Source organism: Coregonus clupeaformis, chromosome 40 (genome assembly GCF_020615455.1).
Source record: "Coregonus clupeaformis isolate EN_2021a chromosome 40, ASM2061545v1, whole genome shotgun sequence".
Classification (NCBI taxonomy): domain Eukaryota; kingdom Metazoa; phylum Chordata; class Actinopteri; order Salmoniformes; family Salmonidae; genus Coregonus; species Coregonus clupeaformis.
In genome coordinates, this window is record NC_059231.1 from 25,372,272 (window position 1) to 25,391,224 (window position 18,953).

An 18,953-nucleotide genomic window follows, 5' to 3' on the forward strand; every position below is an offset into this window, starting at 1 on the left:
GTAGCACTCACGTCTATAGCCATGAAGTGCTTTGAAAGGCTAGTCATGGCTCACATCAACACCATTATCCCAGAAATCCTAGACCCACTCCAATTTGCATACCGCCCCAACAGACCCACAGATGATGCAATCTCTATTGCATTCCACACTGCCCTTTCACAACTGGACAAAAGGAACACCTATGTGAGAATGCTATTCATTGACTACACATCAGCGTTCAACACCATAGTGCCCTCAAAGTTTATCACCAAGCTAAGGACCATAGGACTAAACACCTCCCTCTGCAACTGGATCCTGGACTTCCTGATGGGCTGCCCCCAGGTGGTAAGGGTAGGTAACAACACATCCGCCACGTTGATCCTCAACACGGGGGCCCCTCAGGGGTGCGTGCTCAGTCCCCTCCTGTACTCCCTGTTCACTTATGACTGCATGGCAAGGCACGACTCCAACACCATCATTAAGTTTGCCGATGACACAACAGTGGTAGGCCTGATCACCGACAACGACGAGACAGCCTATAGGGAGGAGGTCAGAGACCTGGCAGTGTGGTGCCAGGACAAGAACCTCTCCCTCAACGTGATCAAGACAAAGGAGATCATTGTGGACTACAGGAAAAAGAAGAGGACCGAGCATGCCCCCATTCTCATCGACGGGGCTGTAGTGGAGCAGGTTGGGAGCTTCAAGTTCCTTGGTGTCCACATCACCAACAAACTAACATGGTCCAAGCACACCAAGACAGTCGTAAAGAGGGCACGACAAAACCTATTCCCCCTCAGGAGACTGAAAAGATTTGGCATGGGTCCTCAGAGCCTCAAAAGGTTCTATAGCTGCAACATCGAGAGCATCCTGACTGGTTGCATCACTGCCTGGTATGGCAACTGCTCGGCCTCCGACCGCAAGGCACTACAGAGGGTAGTGCGTACGGCCCAGTACATCACTGGGGCCAAGCTTCCTGCCATCCAGGACCTCTATACCAGGCGGTGTCAGAGGAAGGCCCTAAAAATTGTCAAAGACTCCAGCCACCCTAGTCATAGACTGTTCTCTCTGCTACCGCACGGCAAGCGGTACCGGAGCACCAAGTCTAGGTCCAAGAGGCTTCTAAACAGCTTCTAACCCCAAGCTATAAGACTCCTGAACATCTAATCACATGGCTACCCACACTATTTGCATTGCCTCAATTACCTCAACTAACCGGTGCCCCCGCACATTGAGTCTGTGCCGGTACCCCCTTGTATATAGCCTCTCTATTGTTATTTTACTATTGTTATTTTACTGCTGCTCTTTAATTATTTGTTACTTTAATTTCTTATTTTTAAAGGTCTACACCTGTTATATTCGGCTCATACAATTTGATTTGTTTTGCTGCGGGGACTTCCATTCAGCCATTAATGAGGTCGGGCACTGATGTTGGGCGATTAGTCCTGGCTCGCAGTCGGAGTTCCATTTATTCCCAAAGGTGTTCGGTGGGGTTGAGGTCAGGGCTCTGTGCAGGCCAGTCAAGTTCTTCAACACCGATCTCGACAAACCATTTCTGTATGGACCTCGCTTTGTGCACGGGGGCATTGTCATGTTGAAACAGGAAAGGGCCGTTCCCAAACTGTTGCCACAAAGTTGGAAGCACAGAATCGTCTAGAATGTCATTGTTTGCTGTAGCATGAAGATTTCCCTTCACTGGAACTAAGGGGCCTAGCCCGAACCATGAAAAACAGTCCCAGACCATTATTCCTCCTCCACCTAACTTTACAGTTGGCACTATGCATTCGGGCAGGTAGCGTTCTCCTGGCATCCGCCAAACCCAGATTCGTCCGTCTGAGTGCCAGATGGTTAAGGGCTGTAAGTAAGCATTTCACTGTAATGTCTGCACCTGTTGTATTCGGTGCATGTGACCAATAAAATTTGATTTGATTTGATTTGATTTGAGATGGTGAAGAGTGATTCATCACTCCAGAGAACTCGTTTCCACTGCTCCAGAGTTCAATGGCGGCGACCTTTACACCACTCCAGCCGACGATTGGCATTGTGCATGGTGATCTTAGGCTTGTGTGCAGCTGCCTGGCCATGGAAATCCATTTCATGAAGCTCCCAACGAACAGTTCTTGTGCTGACTTTGCTTCCAGAGGCAGTTTGGAACTCAGTAGTGAGTGTTGCAACCGAGGACAGACAACTTTTCCGCACTAGACGCTTCAGGACTCGGCGGTCCCGTTCTGTGAGCTTGTATCGCCTACCACTTCGCGGCTGAGCTGTTGTTGCTCCTAGATGTTTCCACTTCACAATAGCAGCACTTACAGTTGACTGGGGCAGCTCTAGCAGGGCAGAAATTTGACGAACTGACTTGTTAGAAAGGTGGCATCCTATGTCGGTGCCACTTTGAAAGTCACTGAGCTCTTCAGTGATATCCATTCTACTGCCATTGTTTGTCTATGGAAATTGCATGGCTGTGCGCTCGATTTTATACACCTGTCAGCCGATTCCACTAATTTGAAGTGGTGTCCACATTCTTTTGTATATATAGTGTACCAAGGCTGTCAGCCAATCAGCATTCAGGGCTCGAACCACCCAGTTTATAATCCTCATTATACAACGGGTGGGTCTAATCCTGGATGCTGATTGGTTAAAACCGCATTCCAGCCGGTGTCTATTCCACAAGCTACCACCGGCTAAATCTATTACATTGAAATGCCTATTTACTATTTTCCAGCGTTTGTATATATAGTGTAGCTCTGAATCTGAGGTTGAAAAGCCATAAAACATAAATTTTCTCAACAACAGGTTATGGTCAATAATATCAAAGGCTGCACTGAAATCTAACAGTACAGCTCACACAATATTCTTATTATCAATTTATTTCAACCAATCATCAGTCATTTGTGTCAGTGTAATAATAATAATAATATGCCATTTAGCAGACGCTTTTATCCAAAGCGACTTACAGTCATGTGTGCATACATTTTTACGTATGGGTGGTCCCGGGGATCGAACCCACTACCCTGGCATTACAAGCGCCATGCTCTACCAATTGAGCTACATGTAGTACATGTTCAGTGCCCTTCTCTATAAGCATGCTGAAAGTCTGTTGTCAATTTGTTTACAGAGAAATAGCATTGTATTTGGTCAAACACCATTTTTTTCAACAGTTTGCTAAGAGCTGGCAGCAAGCTGATTGGTCTGCTGATAGAACCAGTAAAGGCCGCTTTACCACTCTTGGGCGGAATGACTTTGGCTTCCCTCCTGGCCTGAGGACACACATCTTCCTCTAGACTGAGATTAAAGATATGACAGATAGGAGTGGCCATAGAGTCAGCTACCATCCTCAGTAGCCTTCCAAGTTGTCAATGCCAGGAGGTTTGTCATTATTGATCGATAACAATAATCTTTCCACTTGTCCCACACTAACTTGACAAAATTCAAACTTACAATGCTTTTCTTTCACTATTAGTTTTTTTAAATTCATGAATACGATGGCTCACTGTTCGTTGTTGGCATTTTCTGCTTAAATTTGCCCACTTTGCCAATGAAGAAATCATTAAAATAATTGGCAACATCAAAAGGTTTTGTAATAAATAAGCCATCTGATTCGCTGAAAGATGTAGTTGAATTTGTCTTTCTGCCCATAATTTAACTTAAAGTACGGCAAAGTTTTTTTTCCATCATTCTTTATATCATTGATCTTGGCTTCATAATACAGTTTCTTCTTCTTTTTGTTAAGTTTAGTCACATAATTTCTCCATTTGCAGTAAGTCAGCCAGTCAGATGTGCAGCCAGACTTATTAGCCACTCCTTTTGCCCCATCTCTTTCAACCATACAGTTTTTCAATTCCTCATCAATCCATGGAGTGCAGTGTCTGGATGCTCATTATTAGTCACATCAGACCAAAACATATTTTTTAAATCATCCACATAAGAGTCACAGCAAAAACTTTTGTATGATCTCTTATACACTATTTTAGGCCCAGCTGTTGGAACCTTGGTTCTCCTAGATATAGGCCCTATATTGTGATCACTGGGATATGGCTCTGAATATACATAGCAACACCTCCCCCATAAGCATTCCTGTCTCTTCTATAGATGTTATATCCTTGTATTGCTACTGCTGTATCATCAAAGGAATTATCTAAGTGAGCCTCAGAAATGGCTAATATATGAATGTTATCTAATGTTAGCAAGTTATTGATTTCATTAACCTTATTTCTAAGGTTACATATATTAATATGGGCTATTTTCAGCCCTTTCCCGGGAAGCTTCTCAGAGAAAAGAACAAACAAAGCAAGAGAAAAAAACCAACATACATTTAGCAGTCCATTAATTATTTGGTGTGTGTAAGTGTGTGTGCTGCGGGGTTAAAGCTACGAACCCATAGGCCCGGCTCTCTCATCCCTTCTAGGCTTTTGGGAGGGAGGGTGGACAATAAGCCTGTCATATCAGATGTAAGCAATGTCCCCACACGCTCTGGCAGCTTTCATGGCCGGGATACGTTTTTTTCTCTTCTTGCGCACAGCCTCAGGATAGTCGTTGTTGAGGAAGATGTGCGTTCCCCTCAAGTTCTTGGCTATTTCAAGAACCGCTACCTGTCCTTGAACCTCAGGAACTTGACGACTTTCAGCCTGGGCCTGTCACCTGGGCCGGTGGTGGGTTTTCCAGTCCTGTGGGAGCGCTCCAACTCAATCTTCCTGTGGTCCATCTTCAGTTTCTCCGAGATCATTTCCCTGACTTTGTCCTCAGACTCCGTCCAGGTCTCATGTGAAGATTCTGCAATTCCGTCTACAACAATGTTGATCCGCCTTGATTGTCCCTTTATAATCAGATTTCTCTGTCATTGTTATCATGGATTCACATACAGAACTGATGTCCCTTCTCTTAATGATTTACAGATTGTTGTCATCTTGCTGTTTTGCTGTTTAAACTCATTGAGTTGACCCTGTGAGAACTGCAAACTGTTCTTCAGGTCCTGGACCTCTCTGGTCAGGTCGTCCATTCTTTTATTAGTTGACTTCACCAGTATTTGGACACAACACTTGAAGCTATTTTCTTGTTGTTGTAACAACTGCTTGTAGAACTATTTTTGTTCATTTAAAAGATCCTTCATCTGTGATAGAGAGACACCACTGTCTTCAACGGTACTCCCACCGGCTTTGGTCTTTGTCATGGTAGCAATGTAGGCTACGCTGTTACTCCCCGCAATTCCAGAGAGGGCAGGTCGCAAAAAAATTTGAAAATTGAAAACAGCAACAAACAGTAGGGATCTAGACAGTCACAAGCCCGGGACAATCCACGGTCCATTTGATTAATTGTTCAGCAGTCTATTGGCTTGGGGGTAGAAGCTGTTAAGGAGCCTTTTGGTCCTAGACTTGGCGCTCCGGTACCGCTTGCCGTGCAGTAGCAGAGAGAACAGTCTATGACTTGGGTGACTGGAGTCTTTGACAATGTTTTGGGCTTTCCTCTGACACCGCCTAGTATATAGGTCCTGGATGGCAGGAAGCTTGGCCCCAGTGATATACTGGGCCGTACGCACTACCCTCTGTAGCGCCTTACGGTCAGATGCCGAGCAGTTGCCATACCAGGCGGTGATGCAACCGGTCAGGATGCTCTCGATGGTGCAGCTGTAGAACTTTTGAAGGATCTGGCGACCCATGCCAAATCTTTTCAGTCTCCTGAGGGGGAAAAGGTGTTGTCGTGCCCTCTTCACGACTGTCTTGGTGTGTTTAGACCATGATAGTTAGTTGGTGATGTGGAAAACAAGGAACTTGAAACTCCCGACCCGCTCCACTACAGCCCCGTCGATGTTAATGGGGGCCTGTTCCGCCCGCCTTTTCCTGTAGTCCACGATCGGCTTCTTTGTCTTGCTCACATTGAGGGAGAGGTTGTTATCCTGGCACCACACTGCCAGGTCTCTGACCTCCTACCTATATGCTGTCTCATCGTTGTCGGTGGTCAGGCTGTTGTGTCGTCAGCATACTTAATGATGGTGTTGTAGTCGTGTTTGGGCACGCAGTCGTGGGTGAACAGGGAGTACAGGAGGGGACTAAGCACGCACCCCTGAGGGGCCCCAGTGTTGAGGATCAGCGTGGCAGACGTGTTGTTGCCTACCCTTACCACCTTGCTAAAATGCTGTCAGTTCCACTTTAACACCAACACTGGGGTTATGTTAAACCAATGAGTGTTAATTCAACACTTACAGAGTTAATTTAACACCTGAATCAACACTAGAAATGTTACACTGAAAAATCAACACTATGTAACACTGGACAATTTGCTGTGTGATTATATTGCCATAGAGATGGACACAAAAGATGGGAGCCTTGTGTGTGTGTGTGTACCGTGTCATTGAGCCCAGGGACAGAGCGGCTCCTCAGACTGAGGGCCTCATCACTTGCAGAACCAGGAACAGACAGGTCCACCTCAGAACGACTACGATCTAGAGAGAGAGAGAGAGAGAGAGAGCAAGAGAGAGATGGAAAGTGAGAGAGAGATGAGAGGAGGGAGTGACAAGGTATTACCTTCCCACAGCCACACATACAGACAGTTCTCCTCAGTACTTTCACAGCCATGCCTAATGACATTAATTAGAGTTGTTATGAAATGCTAACATGTGACAGAGCGCCATATGCTGCTACAACAGCCAGCTGTTACTGGGTGAGATGAGAAAGGTGTCTGAGTAGAGAAAAGGGCAAAGAGAGAAAGGGAGGAGAGAGGAAATGTAGGGAGGGAGACAATGAGAAACAAGAAGAGGAGAGTGGGTGTGAGTGTAAGAGAGCAATCGAGAGAGAGTGAGAAAGAAAGAAAGAAAGAAAGAAAGAAAGAAAGAAAGAAAGAAAGAAAGAAAGAAAGAAAGAAAGAAAGAAAGAAAGAAAGAAAGAAAGAAAGAAAGAAAGAAAGAGGAGGGAGAGAGAGAGAGGCAGAGGGTGAGAGCAACATAGGAGCTGTAATGACTTATGCCCTTGGCAGTGTTAGTGATAGTTTAATGCGTAAACTCCATCCTTTACAAGGTGCTACAACTCTCCCTGACGATCGAAGGACCAGGCTCCATTGCTCCCAATCTAATAGAACACTTCCTAACCTTCTGACACACCTCCATAAAAACCATGACATTAAATGCTTCATCTTCATCTTCTTCATGCTCCCCTGTCAGATTCAAACTCAGTAAACAAGTGAATTTGGTGTTCACATACACACATGGTGGAGGTGTGAGGAGTGTGTTGTCATGACGATACCTGATGACACGGAGGCCCTGGAGACAGCGATGGTGGGGGTGGTGGTGCCAGACTCTGTCCTGCCATGCCCGGGGACAGTGTCGGACATCTTGTCAAATACGCTGTCACTGGAGCGGAAACTAGCCACGCTCTCCGCTCCCTCCGGCTGCACACACATACACACACACACAGACAGAGGTATGTTAAAAATCACACATTCTATGAGTGTGTGTGTGTGTGTTTATGAGTGCATGAAAATATGTGTGTGTGTGTGTGTCTGTTGGGTAGCTGACCCTGACCCTCCTGCTCTTGCTGCTGGGTGTAGGGAACCTGTCCCTCTCCGGGGTTTGGGAGCGTAGGTTGTTGGGTACAGTAGGGAACCCTGAGGTCTCCAGAACCACAGCACTACCCCTGAGGACAAGACAGAATACACACCATCACATTACACAGTACTACCCCTGAGGACAACACAGAATACAAACCATCACATTACACATCATACACACTGGAATAACCCATTTGAGATTCTGATGATCAGGGTCAGGGTTGGATCAGGGTGTTGACATGAAGCAACGGTTTGGGTTTGGGTTATGGCTAGGGTTACTGCTGTAAGTACAATGTATTACCATTCTAGGGTTAGAGTTAGGGTTGGGGTTAGGATTAAGGCTTATAGATGTAATTACAATGTAATGTAGTTTACAAAAGTTCAAACAGGAAGGCTGGTCTGAATGCTCGTTTAACTTCATCCAGTCAGCATAACATAATTAACTTTGTTTCCTATTATACAGGTATAGTGGGAATGGAGACAAATGTATTATATAGCCTGTAAGCACCGCACAATAATGCACATTCCTCATGATTGCTGTTCAACCTATGGGCTCACTCTTGCAATTATCACCTTCCTCTCTCTCAACCAATGGGAGAAGGGTGTAATTCAGAGCGCAATTAGGGGCATTTTCTGATATAGGCGTTTCTTGATATCAAGCTACACCCATTGATGCTCGCCATTGGTCTGTGGCTGTTTCTTTCGTGTCGGGGACAACAGTTGTAGACAACTGTAGCATTGTAGCTAACCCTAACCCTTTTCCTAACATTAACCTCAGTTTCCTAACCTGCGACGCTAATTCACCTAACCTGCTGTGTTAATTATCCTAACCTGCCACGTTAGTTATCCTAACCTGCTATGTAAACAATTCATCTGTGTCGAGAAACCATCAGTCTCATGATATCGGAACTGACCATTGACAGGTATCAATTGGCGTTTCCTGATATCAGGGAACACCCACATCAAGAAACACCCCGAATTGTGTTCTGCAATTACACCATATTCACCAATGGGCGTAAATCTTTGCATGTATTTATATGTCAACTACCTGCCATCACATTATCTGGCTCAGAGGATCTTCCCTCGGAGACAAGGCCATTCCCCAAACTATTTAAATGTAATATTGCATTCCATCTTTGTTGTTCATTCAGTTAAGCCTGTACTCGATTGAATTACCATTCTAGGTTTAGGGTTAGTACTTTCAATTTAACCACTGGTCATCAATCATCTTCTCGTCACACCCAATCTCTACAGCTTTAGTTATTGCCTAAAACAGATGTGCTGCTTTCACCTATCCTGTAACTTCAAATGAGTGTAAATGAAGGAGATTAAGTCAATAAGCCACTATAGACAATGGAGATGTGCCCACGGTGTATGTGACAATAAAACCTTTTTAAAAATGTTTTTACTTGTATGGGTGTGGTTTGGTGGTTTGGCCTCACCTGTGTGAGTGAGGTGCAGAGCGGGTTGTGGAGCGTGGTGCGGACCGGGCGCTGTGTACACTGTATGTGTCTGTGTCGGGGACAGAAGGAAACACACTCCCACCGTCCACCTCGTTTTCTGGCTTCAGGCTGGGACAGCTGCCCCTCTTTTCCATCCGCATCCTGGGATTCAACACACAGCTGATAATTTTACAAATCAGCCTGTGGTGTGTGTGTGATACGTCAGTGTGTGTGCGTGTGCATTTGTGTGTGTGTGTCTGTGTGTACGCGTGTGTGTCGCAGGGTTGGGTACACTCTTAGAAAAAAGGGTTCCAAAAGGGTTCTTTGGCTGTCCCCATAGGATAACACTTTTTGGTTCCAGGTAGAACTATTTTTGGTTCTCCTATATGGGAACAGCCAAAGAACCCTTTTAGGTTCTAGATAGCACCTTTTATTCTAAGACTGTAGTAATTGATTACATTACGTAAATGATTACATTAAGTAATCAGATTACACAAATTAAGTAGCTGTAATCAGCCCAGATGCTGATTACATTTTGGATTACTTAATCAAATATCAATATGATAATGTGATAAATCTTTGTCTCATTGGAGTCCAGAAAACTGTGTGTTGAGTGGCCAGTGGGCCAGGTGTGTCCTGGAAGCCTACTAACCCAACCAGTCAGAATGCAATGGGAAACACATTCTCTGATGATGGCCCATTCTCCACCTGCCTGTGTAGTAGACTAGTCATCATATTAACTCTGTGCAGTGATCTTCTCCTGTGTCATTGATTAAATTGTAAATTGCCAATCTGTAATTTCCAACTGATTATATGTTGAAGTAATCCAGCTCAACCCTGTGTGTGTACATACAGTACCTGTGTGTGTTTCTCACCCTTTCCCTTTCCTCTTGGCACCATCCACCAGGTTCCTTACGGCGCTTCTTCCTGATTTGGACTTGTCAGGCCTCTCAGGTGTGTGGACTGTGTCGCCTGGCGCTGGGGACTTCCTGTGGGGGCTTCCAGCGGGGCTGCTCATGATAGACTGTTTGATAACATCACTGCTGAGCACCGCCCCCTGGTCAAACCGTTTGGACCGCTCCTCCAAGAACCACTCCCCGGTCACCACCTTCAGCTCTCTGTCAATCAGAGACACCATCAGACAGAGTCCCCTGACCTCTGACCCCTGTACAATTCACTGACCTCCCAACTTTAACCCTGGCTTTAACTGTCTCTAAAGGTGATGTCAAAACGCTCTGAAAAGGATGTCACAGAGCAAATGAAGATAAATGCAGAGTGATTGAAAACAAATAGGAAGCATCTGTCATTCATTAAAAAAATACATACACACATACACACACAGAACGGTTACTGGTGCTAAACCATGACCTGATGCCTTTGCCAAGACTCACGAGACTTTGGCGCAGATGGAGCACTTCCACTGCTTTCCTTCAGGGGGCATCACGCGGCAGTCGCTGCAGACGCGCTGTAGGCACTCCTCACAGAGCTCCCCGCGGTCGAAGATCAGGCCCAGGCCCTTCAGGCAGCGGGCGCATTGACGCTCCCCAACCTCCTGGGGGCGTCGCAAACCCTTACGCCTGATCTCCACCAGCTCATTCTTCAGCTTCCTACAACAGGGAGAAACAAAGGAAGAACACTTATTAAGTTTGTCATTGTCACTAATGATTATGACCATGATTGTAGTAGTTGTGATGATGTGGTCGTATTGTGATTGTAGAGGTACGAATAATGATGATGATTACGACAAAAAAATCATCATCAACATCAGTGGCGACCCGTCATTCAGGGCAGGTGGGGCAGAGCCTCACCTGTTTTGAGCCCCACCTGTTTAGCTAAACGCTACATCACCGCAAAATCTACAGGGAGAGCTCGAAAATTCAAGCCCCCTGGGTGATGCCATATATTTACATTAGAAGTATCCATCCAAGAAGGCTCAAGGTTATTGGCCACAGATAACAAGACGTCAAATCATGTTATATTTACCGTAGCTTTGATTGTACTGATCATGTCAACATTATACTTTCAAAATCTTAGCTAGCAAGCTAGTCAAGCAGTCATCATCATGAATCAAGTCGACAATCTACTGGAAAATCCTTTTCAATCCTTGTCACATGAAGAGAAATTATAGATAAAACGTATCATGCTCATTGGCCATTGGACATAAACATTACACAAGTTGGAAATCGCAAATTCAACAATGAGTGGTTTGGAAGGAATCAGTGGCTAACTGCAAGCGTTGCAAAGCAATCACTAGCCTGCTATTCAGTGGAGAGGGTGCGTGGTCCAAGTCTGGGTTTAAGGGTCTCTTTTCCAAGCTTAAAAGGATAAACATTCACATGCAACACCATGAGCCAGAAAAGGTTGAATACATTGGCTATCCTGTCAATCCAGCACGACTTCTGCCGCGTTCAAAACAACTGGAAACTCGGAACTGGGAAAACTCAGACTTCAGTGAGTTCAAGACAACTGGAAATGAGTTCCGACTGGGAAAATATGTTTTGAACGGTCATCCAAGTCGGGAACTCTGGCCTCTTTTTTTTTTTAACCTTTATTTAACTAGGCAAGTCAGTTAAGAACACATTCTTATTTACAATGCCGGCCTACACCGGCCAAACCCAGACGACACTGGGCCAATTGTGCACCGCCCTACGGGACTCCCAATCACGGCCAGTTGTGATACAGCCTGGAATCAAACCAGGGAGTCTGTAGTGACGCCTCAAGCACTGAGATGCAGTGCCTTAGACTGCTGCGCCACTCGTGAGGCTTCTAGAGTGCCAACCTGAAGATCACTGACGTCATGATTCAACCTTGTTTTTTTCAGAGTTCCCAGGTGTCTTCAAAGCACCATAAATCTAGAGAATGCCAGACTTTGATGACAAAGTTTGATGACAAACTTTTCCCACAAGGACCGTCACGCCACCTTCCTGTTCAAGTGAGCACAGCACAACAAGGTGAGTCCAAAAAGGAATTGTATGCTGCTGTATAAATGATGTAATATGTCAGGGAGATATTTAAACTGTAGCTAAGAAAGTAATACTAAGTGTATGTTGTGTAGTAAGCTGTTAGTAGCCCACTGTTCTGACTTGGTGGTGCACATGTAGCCTATAGCCTGTTTTAGAGAAATGTAATCATTGAATATTGTAAGAGCTTTCATTGTCTGCTTATGTGCCCCTTTTATTTATCCTACGGTTCTGACTTGGTGTACAGGGAGAATACTGTAAGAACAGCCCATGTTCTGAATTCTGTCACTGTACATTTCAAAAGTGCTGAACAAATAGTTATATTGACTACGTCCGTCTTAGCTCGCTCATTAATGTCTTAATCGGAATTACGGATTGCCTCTTATCCGCTCAACGTTTCCTGTATTTTTTGTTTGCTCCACCAAGATTGACATGCTAAAATCGCCACTGAAAAACATCTTCATCAAAGAAGGTGTAGTAGTAGATGTATGAGTACATTTATGATTGTAGTGTATTGTATAATGATAATAATGATAAAGACTTATTCTGCCCTCACCGTATCCTCTTCTCCTCTCGCTTCCTCAGTTTCTCGTCCTTCTGCAGGACACTGAGGATAATCTCTCTCTCATGCTCCAGCAGGAACGAGAGGTTCAGCTCCTCAGCACTCTTCTCCATTGGTCCGTCACTCTCAAAACCAGCCAATCAGAGAAGCCGAGGAGATGTGGGAGGTGTGGTCACATGCAGGACGGTCCGAGTGCAGCTACATGACCTCACTGAGCGTTCCGTTAGCGTTCTGTTAGCGTCATCATGGTTTCTATGTGTGAAGCAGGACGTTCTCCACGTTCCCCAAGGTTCCTCTGTGTTCTTCTCCTTATCTTGTTTCTCTCTGGTGTCTCAGACAAACCTCCAATCACACAGCAGTTACTATATCCCCAGAGACTGGTCCACAGCCATTCTGATCCTGACCCTGTTCAAAACACAACACAACACAAACTGTTGTTAGGGACTATCTCTGAAGTGAGAGACTGCAGCTGACCCTTGATGTTAGAGTCTGGTCTCACAACCTATTGAGCTCATAGGTAATCTGCTGGTCTAATCACATTGCCACAGTGTTGAAGCTCTTATGAACAGACAGCTGATATTGATTGTCAGCAGGATTACCATAGTAACTTCTACAGTCTCACAGCCCCTGACCATCCCCACATCACCCAATCAGTCTGACCATGTCTCACACCCCAGGCTTAGCACATCATCACCTTAATAAAGCAATCACTCTATACCAGTTAACCTTATCAAATCCCCTGCCAAATAGGTCTAATAGCTGCTTCCACTAATTTAAGACAGCCCTAATGACTACACACATGCATTCAAGCACCCATGCACGCACACACACGCACACACACACACAAAGTGTTAATTAGTGTGCACGTGTCCTCTCCACTGATAATAAGTCCACTGGGTACTTGGCGTTCAGCGGTGGTGCAAATGTCAGCTCATTGACCTGTTGCAGTGCACCATGGGAATGCTAACTGGCTCATTACTGCATGCCACTGTCAACACTGAGTCCTGCTATTATTTCAAAGACACACACACACACACACACACACACACTCACACACACACACACACACACACACACACACACACACACACACACACACACACACACTGGATGGCCTTCTTTGATTGGTTCTAAAAGCAAAAGTGTGCAGATGTTTTTGTCTATACAGCAGCTGTGCTATCTGTAGCCTTTCCCAATACGTTTCAGCAACATTCATCATAAGTTTGTTGTCTAATCTATATGCACCCTCTACCCTGCTGGAGGGAGAGAGAAACGGAAAGGAACACAATATAATGATTTTGTTTTCAGATGTTACGCTTTGATCGTTCTCTGAATAACAACAGAGAATAACTGTGACTGAAGTGTATTATGATTCAGCTTTTCGAGGGCAGATGTTCTGTTTTCAAGTGGCCGACAGAGAGAGATGGAGAGGGTGATGGAGGGATAAAATAATACAGGACAGACAGGTCAAAGAAGAGGAGGATTGACAGAGGGTGAGAAAGACGGCGAGATTGATGTAGATAGAAGTGGAGGAATTAATCAGGGGGCAGACAGACTGAAAGGAAGGTAGGAGGAGGGAAAGATGGAGGAGAGATAACGTGGGGAATAACAAAAGAGATAATCCAAGGACAGAGTGAGAGGATGGAAGAGGGCTTGTGCCCATAGAAATAGATGTGGCGCGATGTTCCCCAATGCTGGAAGGGGCGCCTGAGTGAAAAACTTTGGGAACCCCTGCTATAAAGAACCTTTCCCAATCTGAAATGTTCTTTGTAGATCCTTTTAAAGAACCATACAGGGTTTTTTATTCTGGCCATATTATATTGTTAAAATTCCATAGGTATTACTATTGCATTAATTGACAAGTTGAATCAAGTGAGCTACCTCTGGAACAGCTGGTGGTCCCCGAGAAGAGAATTTCAAACCACAGAGTGATTTAGTCAACCATTGTCAATTAACACCAGGGCTTTCACAAGACACCGTCACTGGCCATAGTCATATATTATTTGCAATGGCATAACACAACAAATGAGATACACTGGAATGACACTCACAGTCACAGTTGCATTAAAAAGAGAAAATCAAATCAAATCGTATTTGTTTGTGTGTGTGTGTGTGTGTGTGTGTGTGTGTGTGTGTGTGTGCGTGTGCGTATGTACACTACATGGACAAAAGTATGTGGACACATGCTCATCAAAAACCATGGGCATTAATATGGAGTTGGTCCCCCCTTTGCTGCTATAACGGAAGGCTTTCCACTAGATGGAAACAAACACGTGACTGAAGCATTTCTCCAGAATCCTGGATTCTGAGGACACACACACTTCACAGTCTACACCATGAGTTAGCATATCCTGCTTCACTCTTCGAGTCACTCAGAAATGTTTTCCGCCAAGATTATATCTGCAATGTCTTGTGTATTTAAATGTGTGTGTGCAATGCATTCCAACTTGGTGAGATCAAGGGTGTGTATGGATGCGTGAAAGTGTGTGTGTGTATGTTTGTGTGTATGTATGTGTGTGTACGTGCACCAGTGTGTGTGCAGTCTGTGCACACCCTTATATGGTAGGACTTCAGTAGCACTGTGCCTTTGTTTCTCTCTGACTCAGGGGGAAGCCAAGCAAATATAATTAAGCAATAAGGCCAGAGGGTGTGTGGTATATGGCCAATGTACCATGGCTAAGGACTGTTCTTAAGCACAATGCAATGCGGAGTGCCTGGATACAGCCCTTAGCCATGGTATATTAGCCATATACCACAAACCCCTGAGGTGCCTTATTTATATTAGAAACTGGTTGCCAACGAAATTAGAGCAGTAAAAATAAATGTTTTGTCATACCCGTGGTATACGGTCTGATATACACTACATTACCAAAAGTATGCGGACACTAGGGCTGTTGCGGTGATGGTATTACAGCCACACCGGCGTTCACGAGTCATGAAGGCAGTCAAATTCCACGTGACCATTTAGTCACGGTAATTAGGCTTCTCCAAGCTCTGATGCTGCTGATGGTCATTAGTAGCTTACCAAACGTGCTAACTACCTGGTACTCAGCACTCTTGTCCCTCTTATCACTCTGACATCAATGCAAATGCAATCGAAAATCTAATCAAACACTCCATGAGAGCCCATGAGCTCATGTTGCCCAACATTTCTATAGGCTATGCAATTGCGTGAAAAAACAGAGTGATGGCCTCTATTAAAAAGAGGAGGATCCCATCAGCTTTCTATAGGCTAGGCCTACTATATTTATTTCTCAACTTTCCTAATATTAAGCACATTGCTTATCTTTACAACAGGAGTATAGCCTACCTGGCTGGCATGAAAATGAACCACGGGAAAAGTGTCCTCCAATCGCTATTTAAGTGCATAGATAACATGTATTTTTTCCCGCTGCTCCTGTTTCAAGACAGGTGCATGATAATGGTCCATTCTCAATCAAAACAAATTTCACACATATATTATTTAGTATATGTAAAGACAAGATTAAATGAAAAATTGTCTGATGGGTGACAATATTAGCCTATCACTTGTGAATTATATATTATCACTTGTGAATGATGCCCAGCATAAGGCAAGAAACAATGCCTTTTTTTGGCGACTTTTTCTAATCATAGTCACACACCTCATGTAGCCTAGCCCATAGGCCTATGTGTTTTGATAAGGTTTGTATCACAACTAAAGTGGCCAAATAACTTCTTAAAATTAAGCACATTAATCCGCTTTACAAGGGGTGTAGAGCCTAACTGGCATACATAAGCAGCGCGTGAGTTTCAAGTTTGGGGAAGATAATAAAAAATGCACCTTTATAATAAAAGCATTACATGCACAATCACATTTGTGGTCACTTCTGATAATGGTGTTTTCCCACTAATGGAACATTCATGCTTATAGCCTACTGCCATGTGCGCATTGCTGCGCTTATAATGCTAAGAGATAGCCTAATAGTTAATAAACATTTAAAGCTAAACGTTCTGATCTGTTGCGTCAGACACATTGCGTAAAAAATGTTTTTTTTATGCTAGTGGTTGTATTAATTTGGGATCTATCGCATCCCACAACTGTCCCAGGCTATGTTTGGAATATTTATTTCTCGCACAGAATAGAATAGGTAAACTTTTGTACTATGGGGGATAGTAGATTGACATAGGCTAGTGTTATTGCTGTTCGTTAGGCCTACTCATCTTGTTGGCTGACAAAAGTAAATGTGGACAATATGCACCTCGGAATTCGAAAAGGACGCGTGCAGTTGCGTCCCTGATGTGTCTGTCTTCACTTGTAGCCCGATCACGTGATGGAGAGCCATGTGAGTGAGAGGTGCTTCGGAGCGTGCAGAACTCAGGGAGAAGGGCACAACGCTGCACTCCGGGCCAAGGGCAGAACTGCCACTAGCTGCAAAAGGCATTGATTTTTTTAGGGTACATTATGGCCACACAAAGGGGATGCCGCCGTGAAATTTGAGGCATTATCAAGTGCTTGTCAAATTGTGAATGAGAGACTGATAAAGTGTGTACAGCCTGCACAAAAAAACTAAGCAGAGCTCATGCTTTTCAAGTGACTTTTTTCAAATAATCATTAGAGTTGCATCGTGCAGCCTTACAATGTTTTAAAAATCAAAACATATATCCCAACGTTTGTAGAACAACTAAAGTTACATTAATAGCTCTAAATTAAGCATATAGGAGTACCTATTTCTTTGTTAACAACTCAACACAGAATAGCCGCATGTGCGCACTCCTTCAAATCGTTTGGAGAAAATATCCTTCTTCATACTATGAAATAATATCAAATAATGCCACGGAATTCTAAGGAAATCTTGTCTGCTAAATGAACTAATGTAGCCCACAGCCATTTGGCATAACCAGATCAGGTCCTAACATAAGGACAACTCAGAGTATGCTATTCTGTTCTTCTGAAATAGACTACATTTTCTTCATATCATGCTTCTTTAGACCTGTCTAAAATAAATAATGGATTTATTGTGAAGGTGTAGACTATATTAGATGGATTTATTAGACTTTTTAAAATGTAGATGTTCCAAAGGTCTGCATCAGTGGCTTGTATACTATGTGTGGAAGCAAGGAGATGCTAAATGTGTTTATGTTAATTAACGTAAATGACCGTGAGACCGACAGTTATTTGCTTGACAATCACCGGCTGACAAAATGTAATGAGCGCCACAGCCCTAGCGGACACCTGCTCGTTGAACATCTCATTCCAAAATCATGGGCATTAATATGGAGTTGGTCCCCCCTTTGATGCTATAACAGCCTCCACTCTTCTGGGAAGGATTTCAACTAGATGTTGGAACATTGTGTGGAGACTTGCTTCCATTTAGCCACAAGAGCATTAGTGAGGTCGGGCATTGATGTTGGGTGATTAGGCCTGGCTCGCAGTCGCCGTTCCAATTCATCCCAAAGGTGTTCGATGGGGTTGAGGTAAGGGCTCTGTGCAGGCCAGTCAAGTTCTTCCACACCGATCTCAACAAACTATTTCTGTATGTACCTCGCTTTGTGCACAAGGGTATTGTCATGCTGAAACAGGAAAGGTCCTTCCCCAAACTGTTGCCACAAAGTTGGAAGTACAGAATCGTCTATAATGTCATTGTATGCTGTAGTGTTAAGATTTCCCTTCACTGGAACTAAGGGGCCTAGCCCGAACCAAGAAAAACAGCCCCAGACCATTATTCCTCCTCCACCAATCTTTACAGTTGGCACCTTGAATTCGGGAAGGTAGTGTTCTCCTGGCATCCGCCAAACCCAGATTCGTCCATCAGACTGCCAGATGGTGAAGCGTGATTCATCACTCCAGAGAACGCGTTTCACTGCACCAGAGTCCAATGGTGGCGAGCTTTACACCACTCCAGCCGACGCTTGACATTGCGCAAGGTGATCTTAGGCTTGTGTGCGGCTGCTCGGCCATGGAAACCCATTTCATGAAGCTCCCGACGAACAGTTCTTGTGCTGACGTTGCTTCCAGAGGCAGTTTGGAACTCGGCAGTGAGTGTTGCATTACGTGCTACACGCTTCAGCACTCAGCGATCCCGTTCTGTGAGCTTGTGTGGCCTACCACTTTGTGGCTGAGACGTTGTTGCTCCTAGATGTTTCCACTTCACAATAACAGCACTTACAGTTGACCGGGGAAGCTCTAGCAGGGCAGAAATTTGACGAACTGACTTCTACTGCCAATTTTTGTCCATGGAGATTGTATGGCTGTGTGCTCGATGTTAGACAACATGGGGATGCAACATTTCAAAATGTGCATTCGGAAAGTATTCAGACCCCTTTAATTTTTCCACATTTTGTTACGTTACAGTCTTATTCTAAAATGGATTAAATAAAACATTTTCCTCATCAATCTACATCCCATAATGACAAAGCGAAAAAAGGCTTTGATACATTTTTCAAAATGTATTAAAAACCAAAAACAGAAATACCTTATTTACATAAGTATTCAGACCCTTTGCTATGAGACTCAAA

At 44.3% G+C, this 18,953-nt stretch overlaps 1 protein-coding gene across 1 annotated transcript in view; it reads right to left on the reverse strand.

Annotated features, from left to right (window-relative positions):
- Positions 1 to 18,953, reverse strand: part of LOC121571615 (synaptotagmin-like protein 5) — a 92,270-nt gene that overhangs the window by 11,605 nt on the left and 61,712 nt on the right. Inside the window, exons 2-8 of the mRNA XM_041883177.1 lie at positions 12,471 to 12,881; positions 10,346 to 10,561; positions 9,830 to 10,072; positions 8,955 to 9,116; positions 7,487 to 7,598; positions 7,209 to 7,353; positions 6,315 to 6,412 (exon numbers count right to left, since the gene is read on the reverse strand). Coding sequence (XP_041739111.1) covers positions 6,315 to 6,412; positions 7,209 to 7,353; positions 7,487 to 7,598; positions 8,955 to 9,116; positions 9,830 to 10,072; positions 10,346 to 10,561; positions 12,471 to 12,589 — 1,095 coding nt within the window. The 5' untranslated portion in view covers positions 12,590 to 12,881. The remainder of the gene's footprint in view (positions 1 to 6,314; positions 6,413 to 7,208; positions 7,354 to 7,486; positions 7,599 to 8,954; positions 9,117 to 9,829; positions 10,073 to 10,345; positions 10,562 to 12,470; positions 12,882 to 18,953) is intronic.